Source organism: Apteryx mantelli, chromosome 14 (assembly GCF_036417845.1).
Source record: "Apteryx mantelli isolate bAptMan1 chromosome 14, bAptMan1.hap1, whole genome shotgun sequence".
NCBI lineage: Eukaryota > Metazoa > Chordata > Aves > Apterygiformes > Apterygidae > Apteryx > Apteryx mantelli.
In genome coordinates this window covers 22,613,100-22,623,565 of record NC_089991.1, presented here as the reverse complement: position 1 = coordinate 22,623,565, position 10,466 = coordinate 22,613,100, and the positions used below count along the sequence as shown (strand labels likewise).

At 59.1% G+C, this 10,466-nt stretch overlaps 1 protein-coding gene across 1 annotated transcript; it reads left to right on the top strand.

Annotated features, from left to right (window-relative positions):
• Positions 1-2,646: 2,646 nt before the first annotated feature.
• LOC106494301 (protocadherin-10-like) lies at positions 2,647-7,525 on the top strand. The gene is made up of 4 exons (XM_013954539.2): positions 2,647-5,151; positions 6,497-6,555; positions 6,660-6,748; positions 7,000-7,525. Exons 1-4 carry the CDS (start codon positions 2,647-2,649, stop codon positions 7,257-7,259), a joined length of 2,913 nt encoding a protein of 970 aa, XP_013809993.2. The 3' UTR covers positions 7,260-7,525.
• Positions 7,526-10,466: the final 2,941 nt, after the last annotated feature.

Sequence of the window (10,466 nt, the reverse complement as noted above, 5' to 3'; positions counted from 1 at the left end):
GAAGAAGCCTGGGCGCCCCTCCCAAACCCACCACTTTTCACCTAGGTCCTCTGAAATCCTGGACATGGGGGAGAGGAGGATCAAGAAGGGTTGGATAGGCAGAGGGAGTTCCAGTGGCTGATAAAACACATGTGGAGGGGTGGCTTGGTGCCTGACAGGGTCAGGGCACAGATGGGGACTGGGGAGGGGGGTCGGGGGTCGGGAAGGTCTCCCAAGGTTTGGGGGTGTGAAGAAGAAGAACAGGGCTGGGCTACAGGGCCTCCATGGGAGGAAAGCAAGGCAGGGAGGGGAGATGGACAGATTCCTCCTACCCAAAGAAGCAGCAATAAGCCTGGGGAGCAGCTGAGAGATATGCGGGGGGGGTGAGGGAATGCACCAGCAGCAGAGACGGGAAAGGGCAGGCAGGACCGAGCGGGAGGCGGCAGGCGCTGTGACTCCGCGGGGAGGGCGAGGGAGCCGGGGCGGGGGGGGGAAGGATCCCTCCGGGAGCAGATTGCACCGGCGGGGGGGGGGGATGAGTATTTTAATCTGAATCAGACAAAGGGGCGAGAGCAGCTCCGAGAATTTCCCGGCGTGTGCTAGGTCAGAGATGGGAGAGGACTGGAGTGGAGGAAATGAGACCATCCTTCAGCTCCCCCCCCCAAAAAAAGCCCCCGTTCCCCAAATACCCCCCCTTGCCTGGGCAGCGCTCAGAGGGCTGCCGGGGCAGCTGTATCCCAACCGTCCCACCAGCGGCTCCGAGAGGTCCAGGCACCGGGCGGAGGTGGGCAGAGATGCGGATCAGGGACGGGAGGATAGATGGGGGATTGGGAGGACAGATCAAAGGTAGTGGGGTCAGATCAGGGAGGAGGGGGAAATAGATCGCTTTTGCGGGGGTGAGGGGAGAAGACAGAGGTGGCCCTGGTTTGGAAGATGGTTCAGGGATCAGAGCTTCCGACATTGTTCGGGCTTCACTTACCGGGCGTCATCCCCAGCCTACTGCTCTCACGGGAGCCCTGAGTCCGATGCCACGCGCGACCCAGGCTCGCCGCTCTTGCCCACTGTTCACCCTGCAGTGTCACTCTGCTCTCACGCCACCCGTTCCCCCTCCTCTCCCCAACCGGCAGCCCCACGGGTGACGCGTCCCACGTGGGGCCGGTTGGGCTCCCCTGGGACAAATTCCCTTTCCACAGCCAGTTTCCCCTTCCAGCCTTTATGTCCCTTTCTGCAGCCCCGCGCTCCCTCCGGCCCCTCGATCGCCTCCACGCTCTGCTTCCCACGCGGGTCTTTCGGGGGCGGGGGGGAGTGGTTGGGGCAGGCAGTTCCTTTCTCCGGGAGTCCACGGGGGACCAGGAGGCAGAGACAAAAGCGGCAAAATATCACTGCACAGCTAAAGCCGCTCCGAGCCCTGCCGATCCCTTAACTAGATCGTTAGGAGATTATCCGGGCCCTAATCAGCCGCGGGCAGGCGGCCCCGGGGCTCGGCGCGTCCGCACCGTCCCGCTAACGAGCGCCCGGGGACGGCGCCGCCGGCCGCGGTCCTTCCGCCGGCGGGAGGCGAAGCGCGGAGCTGCCCGGGCGCCTCAGCGGCTGGAGACCGGGGCTGCAGCGGGAACGGATCGTCCGACGAAGGGACCGTGGTTGGTACCGGGGTGGGGTGGAGGGGTTGCCACCGGCCCCATCGCTCGCCCTCCGGGGGCCGGAGGGGAACCGAGGCTCGATCCGCACCCGCCTCCCCCTCTTCCTCCGCCCCCGGCGGAAAGTTTGCGCCCGCGCCTCCCGCGGGGCGACCTGCCCCGGGGGGCGAGAGGGCCTGGCCGCCGGGTCCCCGGGGGGCACGGGGAGGCTGGCGCTCGGTCCTCGGCGCGATCGTGCCCCGGCGGAACAGAGGGGCTGGCGCTCGGGTGCCCGGTGGGGGCGGCCGGTATAGCCGCGGGATTAGGGGCGAGGGGCTCTGGGCAGGCAGGGTGTCGGGGATGGAAGCAAGCAGGGAAAGGGGGGGTGTCTCTATGCCTCCACGCTGATGGGCTCAGCTTTATCCAGGGCTGTAATACCCCTGCTCCGGTAATTAAAAACTCGGCATTACAAGGAAAACGGTGTGCAGCGAAATGTAATCAAGTCTGGAGGGGCTTAACCATCTGGTAAAGGTTAGGGCCGGCACTGCGGGGGACGCAGCCGGGGGATTTGGCAGCCGCCGCGTTCCGGGCTCCTCTTAATCTACCGCGGGGACGAGCACAGCATCTGCGGGGTAATACCGGTGCCCCGGGTGCGGGGCCACTCGCCGGTGCCGCCGCGGCTCCCATCGCCTTTAACGGGACGTCGCCTCCTCCCCGGGGCTAATCCTCTCCCCCTTCAAGTTTGTCCGGCTCCGGTGGGCCGGTTCTTGGGGGGCAAACCGGGCGGACTGCAGCCCCAGTGGCTCTCGGGCCCGCGGGGAAAGGGTTAAGCGGCCGCCAGTGGCCGCGGCTCGGCCCACCAATGCGGTGCTGAAGCGCCGGGCGGGGCCCTCCCCCGCCGCCCCCGAGAGCCCGAAACTACTTGGAAGTGCAAGTGGCGAGCAAACGCGAGGGAGGACGCGGAGGCGCCGGTGGAGCGGGGCTCCCCCTCGCCGCAGCGGAGCGGGTCTTCCCACCGCCGCCGCCGCCGCTCCGGCAGAGCTGCGGGACCATGGGGGCCGGGGCAGGCGCCGGCCAGGGGCAGTTCTTCCTCCCCTTCCTCCTCCTCCTCCTCCTGACCGGGACCCCGGCCCCGCGCCCCGCCGCTGGGCAGCTGCGCTACGCAGTGCCGGAGGAGCTGGAGCACGGCGCTTTCGTGGCCAACCTCGGGGAGGATCTGGGGCTGGACGTGTCCACACTGTCAGCGCGGCGGTTCCGCATCGTGTCGCGGGCCGGTGCCCGGCAGCACCTGGAGGTGAACCTCGAGAACGGGATCCTCTTCGTGAATGAGCGGATCGACCGGGAGGAGGTGTGCGAGGCGGGGGGGACCTGCTTGCTCCACCTACAGCTACTCGTCGAGAGCCCGCTAGAGCTTTACCGCATCGAGGTGGAGGTGCAGGACATCAACGACCACGCACCCACCTTCCCCTGGCAGGAGTACGTGCTGGAGGTGGCTGAATCTGCTGTGCCTGGTGCCCGCTTCCCCCTCGAGAGTGCCCAGGACCCTGACGTGGGCACCAACTCTGTGCGCACCTACCAGCTCAGCCCCAATGGTTTCTTCTCCCTCGAGGTGCAGACACGCAGTGACGCCAGCAAGTTTGCAGAGCTGGTGCTGGAGCGTCCCTTGGATCGTGAGCAGCAACGCGCACACCGGGTGCTGCTCACTGCCCTCGATGGTGGTGTCCCTGAGCGCTCAGGCACAGCCCACATCCTTGTCACAGTGCTGGATGCCAACGACAATGTGCCTGCCTTTGACCAGCCTTCATACGGAGTGAGCCTGCCTGAGGATGCCCCTGCTGGCACCCTGGTCATCCAGCTCAATGCCACTGACTTGGATGAGGGCTCCAATGGGGAGATTGAGTACTCATTCAGTGGGCATGCACCACCACGTGTCCGTGATCTCTTCCATGTGGAGCCCCGCAGTGGCCAGGTGTTGCTGAAGGGCCCTCTGGACTATGAGCGTGCCAGCCTCCATGAGCTCTATGTGCAAGCCAAGGATCGTGGGCCCTCGGCCGTTGCTGTGCACTGCCGGGTCCTCGTGCACCTCCTCGATGTGAACGACAATGCACCAGAGGTGACCCTTACCTCTGTGTCCACACCCGTGCTGGAGGATGCCCCACCAGGTACTGTCATCGCTGTCATCAGTGTCCTTGACCGTGACTCTGGGGAGAATGGGCGTGTGAGCTGCGAGGTCAGCCCTGACATGCCCTTTGAGCTCCGCTCCTCTTTCCGCAACTACTACACTCTGGTCACCACGGAGGCACTGGACCGAGAGGCTGTACCTGAGTACAATGTGAGCATCACAGCACGAGACATGGGCTCACCTGCCTTGCTGACCCGCAGCACCCTCACTGTCCCTGTGTCCGATGTGAATGACAACGCACCACGCTTCCTCCAGCCCTCTTACAGCGTCTACGTGATGGAGAACAACGCGCCAGGAGCCTCCATCTGCTCTGTCAGTGCATTGGACCCTGACTGCCAGCAGAATGCCTACTTGTCCTACTCCATTGCTGACGGGCACATCCACGGCATGCCTGTGGGCACCTACGTGTCTATCAACTCAGACAGCGGGCACATGTATGCCCTGCGCTCCCTTGATTATGAGCAGATCCGCAGCTTTCAGATCCAGGTGCAAGCACAGGATGCAGGTTTCCCTCCACTCAGTGCCAATGTCACTGTTTATGTCTTTGTGCTGGACCAAAATGACAATGCACCTGTCATCGTCTCACCCATGCCACACAATGGCTCGGTGGCCACTGAGTTGGTGCCAAGATCAGCTGGGCCTGGCTACCTGGTGGGCACAGTGTCAGCGGTGGATGCAGATGCGGGGTCGAACTCCCGCCTCTCCTACCAGCTCCTCCAGGCCACTGACTTCACCCTCTTCAGTGTGGCACCAGACACAGGTGAGCTGCGCACCCTCCGCTCCTTTCTGGAGCAGGATGCAACCCGACAGAGATTGGTGGTGCAAGTGCGAGATGGTGGACAGCCAGCTCTCTCAGCCACTGTGTCCATCCTGCTCTCAGTGGTGGAGAACATGCCCCAGACACTCTCCGACTTCAGTGAGTTCAGCCTTCCCCCCGAGGCCTCCTCCTCCTCCCCCCTCACCCTCTACCTCCTCATCTCCCTGGGCTCAGTCTCTCTCACCTTCCTCCTTGCCATCCTCATCCTCATGGCCATCCGATGCCGCGGGGAGAGGCACTCCTGGCAAGGTGGCAGCTGCTCGCCACCCCACTGCCGCTGCTGCCCCAGGCCCAGTGCCTCCTCCAATGGCCTCAAGACATCTAACCTCGTGGCGCAGCTCCCCGCGGGCACAGCACCCGCCACCTGCCTGGATATGCCCAGTGGCGGCCCCCCAGGCTACTGCTACAAGGTTTGCCTCAGCCCAGAGTCCGCCCAAAGTGACTTCATGTTCCTCAAGCCCTGCAGCCCACCCCGGAACAACGAGAAGGATCCTGGGAACCTCCCGGCTCCCGGGAAGCGGGCCCGGCCCAGCCAGCAGCTCCAGGTCTCCAAGCAGGTAACACTGGGGCACAGGGCTGGGTGGTGCCTATCGGAACTCCACCAGAACCCCTGTCCCTCTCCCCGACAGACCACCTCCCTCAGCCTTTGCCGTGGGGGAAACCAGGCACAACTTTTCCAAGAAAATAACCCGGGCCTTTGATCAGTGCGGGAATTAGCAGCCATCAGACAGTGGGAAATTCTCCGCCGAGTTTCCCTGGGGGTCTAATTACCGGGGGAACGGCAGGCTCAGCTGAGACGAGTGGAAATCCCCTCCCACCTCCCTTCACACACTTTAGAGGCAGCGGAGACGCTCCGGTGCCCCTGGGGGTGTGTGGGGGGGACGGCTTCGCCTTTGTCTCGGCAGGCAATTCACGGCGGGTCGCCCCCGCCGCTGCGCTGCCCCGGGCCGGCGGCGGCCGCGGGGGCCTGCAGCGCTGCGGAGCCACCGCGGAGGTCACCGGGCGCGGGAGCGGGGCGGGGGCGCCGCGTCCGCTGCGGGATCCGGGACTGGCCCTGGCCCCTGCAGCCCCGCTCGGCCCCGCCGGCGCCGCTCGGGTCCCCGGTCCTGGCCCCCCCCCACTCCTCTCACCCCCGCTCCCGACGCAGGGACCGGCGCTTCCCCGCGACGGCCGCTGTGCGGCGCCGGGCCGAGCCGCCGGGGAGGGAACGGGGGAGCCGGGGAGGGGTTCTGATGTCAACACTTGTTAAGTATTGAAATGAGGAACGTTTAATTTCTCCGATGAAAGACTCTTTGGGAAACGCGATTACAGGGATGGAGAGGCATGAGGCGTCTAATCCACTTACAAATATTTGACTTCTAACAAAACAGCCCTTCTGAGAAGAGCCCGACTCCCTGCTGACAGACTCTCCTGGCCCATCGCCTTGCACTTCTTGACGCACTTGCCTAATATTCCCCCAGTCACTTACGACCCCCAAATTTTTATTCCACTCCCTCTTCCCCCAGCCAGTTTCTGCACCTCTCACCTTTTGGTGGCTTGAGACCTGGGCTAAGCTGCCATCACATCTGAAAAAGAGGTTTTCTAAAATTAACAGGATTGAGAAAAGCACCCCCTCATTCAAAAGGACAGAACTTGACAATTAAACCCCATAGATAGAGTCTAAGCCATCAGGCCAAATGTCTGAGAGGGTGGGAAAGGCCCAGAAGGAAATGGGCTGGTTCAGCTCTTCCTCAGTTTCCCTATCTGTAAAATGGGTATGTACTACTTGCCTCTCCACAAAGGGAATGCGAAAAGTGGTGGTGTGGGCTTCTCACCCTGGTTACCAGAGCCTGGTGCTGGCAAGGCTGAACTGATCAACAGAGGACCCTGGTAACCGGCCTTCCCCTTCCCTGTGTTTTCCAGATCAAACAGCCCAACACAGACTGGCTGCCTCCAAGCATGCAGCGATCTGCCCTGAAGAGGTATTCAATCTGGCAGTATGGGAACGGAGGGAGCAGGTGGAAGGGGTGTGTGGAGGCAGGGAGGTTATCTCTGACTCAGCTTTGAATCAGTCTTTTCTCTTTAGTTCCCAGAGCCTGGAAGACGTGGGGGAAATCCGCAGAGCCCTCCAGAAGGAGCATGAGAGGCTGTGCACGCTGATGACCCCTGTCCCTGGTTAGTATTGGGGCACTGGGGTTGGGGAGACCAGAGCTTCTTGTCACCTGGTGGAGATGTGAAGGGGGACACATCCTTGCTCTTGGCAGTGGTAGGGTAGTGTGGGGGTGAAAAGGGGTGTCTGGACCCCAGAAGGGAAGGATGGTGGCAAGTGACCATGGGCTTGCACCTAGGGACATGGATCTGACCACCCCATTGAGTAATGGAATGTGACCTCTCCTGAGCTGGTTTCACACCCATCTTTCCTCCAGAATTTCAGAAAGCCTCAGCAGGCACCAACAGCATCTGGACAGCCCGGTACGGCCCCCTGTACCCAGGGCACATACCGGCCCTGGATTATCAACACAATGTCTACATACCTGGCACCCCTACCCTGCTTTCCAGCAAAGATGGGTCCATCTTCCTGGGACGGGAGGACAAGAACAGCTTTTCCACCTTTGGCAAGAGGAAGAAGATGACAACCTACTGTGACATGCATGACAATGTGGTTATCAACAATGACCTGAAATAGTGGCTGGGGCTGGGGTCTGCATGGCTCTGCCCAAGGTCCTGGGGTCGCTTACATTATTTCAGCTGCAAAGTCCATCTGGAGCATACGGACCCATGTATGAATCACTCAGGGTCCCACAGGGCTACCAAGACTGTGGTTTACCAGGGTGCATAGAAAGGCTTTCAGGAGCAAGAGACTAGGGACAGGGGTGGGAGGAGGGTTCTCCCATCTCATTCCGCGGGGCTGTGTTGGGGGTCCATTGACCTGTTAAGCAAATCTGCCTTGACTTTACCCTTCGTCATGTCCCTTTAGGGACAGTTCTTCTCTATAAACATTATCACCTCTTTGTCTTGTCCTGCTGTGTGAATGTACTGAGCTGCACGCATGTATTTCTGCCCCGGAAGGTGTGGGAAGGGGCTCTCCACATGAAGGAAACAGACTAACAGATCCAGTCCAGTCTGTCCCTACATATGTACCTTGCTCTGGCCTTGAGACCCAGCAGGATGCGCTTCATGCTTGGAGCAGCCACTGGTGCCTGGTTTCTCCAGGAAGTGAGTGCAAAACCCAGCCATAGTGGATGCTTTCCTTCTGACTCTGACCCGCTACTTGCAGGGCTGGAGATCTGGAGCCCAGGACACAACCAGGGTCCAGGTCACTGCCAGTCTCTGCTCTCTGAGCGGTGTGGGATGGAGCAGAACAGACGACTGCCAGAAGAGCTATTAGTTTAAGTGGCTGAGAGATGCACAGCAAGAGGCCCTCCTGGGTTACTCTTTAGCTCAAGGTGACATCATTTGAAAGTTTCCAGACATCAGAAGCACCCCGAAATGGGTGACGTTCCCCTTTCCCACTCCTCCCACCCTCACCAGGATCTCTGCTTTCCCCAAGCCCTGAACCCCTGGGGTGGAACCTCTGCCTTGGGGTCTCCACACATTTCCCCACATGCACAGGGCAGACATCTCCCTCTGTGCCCTGCTTCTCTTTGAGGGCTTTTAGCAAGCTGTCAGGGGTCCTAAATGGCAGAACTCCATCCTCAGAAGAGTGTCTCCCCCTGCTGCACTCACCCCCCACCTTGGGGAGCAGAGGTAGTTGAAGAACCCTACTGAAGGGGGCGAGACATACCGGAAGCCCACTAAGTTAATTCTCAGGCATCTTGTCCACCAGTTCTGCCACTGTCCAGGTCAAGGGCAGAGGGAAGGAGAGGAGGAAATGGTGGGAATCTGATGGTGTGTCTGTCCACCCAGTCTGTCTGCCAGCATTGCCAATTGCTGGCATGACATTGGGCAGTTCATTTCCAACCCATCTGTGCAGAGCATGATGGCTCTTTCTAAACCAAGTTTGTTTCACAATGTCTGATTTGTACCAATAAAAATGTATTTTAATAGCTCATCCTGGCATGTCACTGTCTCTGAACAACCAGCTACACCTGACAGCAGAAATTGCTGCTGAGCTGTGGAGCATGGCCATCAGCTCCAGCAGTCATGCATGTCTCTCTGGTCTCCTCAACTGCTGGAGCAGCCCAGGAGAGCTCATTTTACTCATTTTTGCCAGGGTGCTAGGGGCTCAAGGTCTCCTTTCCTCCCTTCCTAAATTCAGGAACATTCTGGGGGCATGGTCAGGAGGGTCTGTGTGCTGGAGACATCACACATCTCCTTGCTTTTGCTCCAGCTTGCACAGAGACTCTGCAGATATTTGTGCCAAGCCATGGGCATAATGGGCCTTGGACTGCTGGGGACAGGAGATGGATCTAACAATAATGCCTTATGTTTTTGGGTTTTTTTTTGTTTTTTTTTTCGTTGTTTCTATGGATCATTTAAGCTTTCCTCTAGATGCTTGCTAGAGTGCTTGGTGCTACCCACCAGTTTGTCTTGAGACTAGCAGGAAGATAAACTGGATGTGTGCCAGGAATAGGGACTAACTGTTTGGGAGTAGGGGAGTCTGTATCTGGGGGGAGGGGGAGGGGGGGATGGAGTGATGGACACTTTTCATCTTGGATGGAGGAAGGGGTCCACCTTCAGATGAAGTCCTGAGATGGCCACACCGTGGCTGTTGTTTCCTTACCCCCTGCTCACTCAGCAACCAGCTTGGGGAGGCTGCAATGCGGCTTTTGAGATTAATACAGCAAGTCCTTGTCTACAAGTATGTAATGTGCTCTTTCCTAAAGGTGTGTGTGTGGGAGGGGAGAGCACTCGAAGGGGTCCATGGGGGTCAGGGACCCCAGGGGGACACTGTTTTGGACATGAAAGGGTCCTGGCTGCTTCTGGTGACTTCAATCCCTGCTCGTGTCTGAGCAGATGAAAGACTCCCTGTCCTGATTTGACAGTAGAATGAAGGATGTTATTCTGGGAAGTGGATAACTCAATGGCCTCTGCAGAGTGTTAAAGCTAAAAAAAAAGCCCAAACAGCTGCAGCCTCAGACCGCATTAGCCTGTTTCACTGCTTCAGAAGAACAAGCAAATTATGCGAAGTGATACAATAAACTTATTAACAGCCTTAAGAAGCAATAAAAGCATCAAATGCACTCAGTTCCCTGTGGGGGCAGTGAGCATTCCCCTCTCCCAGATTAGCTCTGGTAATATCTTCCCTGCTGTTTTCAGGTGGTGCTGAGCAGGTTTTAGGAGATGGCACTGCAACCCCTCTCCAGTGAGCCTGGAGGGACTCAGCCCCATCCTTTCTGCAGTGGGGCCAAGCCATTAGCTGCCATTTAGCTCACACAATCTAGTTACCCAGCACATGGGATCCAGGACCAGAGTGAAAGACAGTGCTTCTTACCCACGGAGCTGTTGCTTTCTATCGGCTTCCTAGGTGTTTCTCCCCAGAGGGCGGTCTCAGAAATGAGCACCTAAAACACAGGCATTTGAAATGAACAATTTTCACCCCTGTCCTTGGTAATTCATGGGGTTAAGCAACCAAGCAGCCAGCTGCTGTCACCTCCCCAGAAGTGCATCTCACATCTAGTGCATTTTATCAGCATTTTTCTCCTCTATTGTTAAGGCTAAATCAACCTTGAGTAAACTGCTGCCCTCTCCTTTTCATCACTCCTGGCCATCCTCAGCCCAGGAGGTGAGACAGACAGACAGACAGACAGACACACACACACACACGTAGTTGTGCTTCTTGTTAATCACCAGGTCACTGTGGTTAATCACCACAGTGCAGGTCAGGCCACTTCCAATAGGTGTTTGCGGGTCAACAAACAGCCCACCCCAATCACAGCTCCCTGCAGGCCCT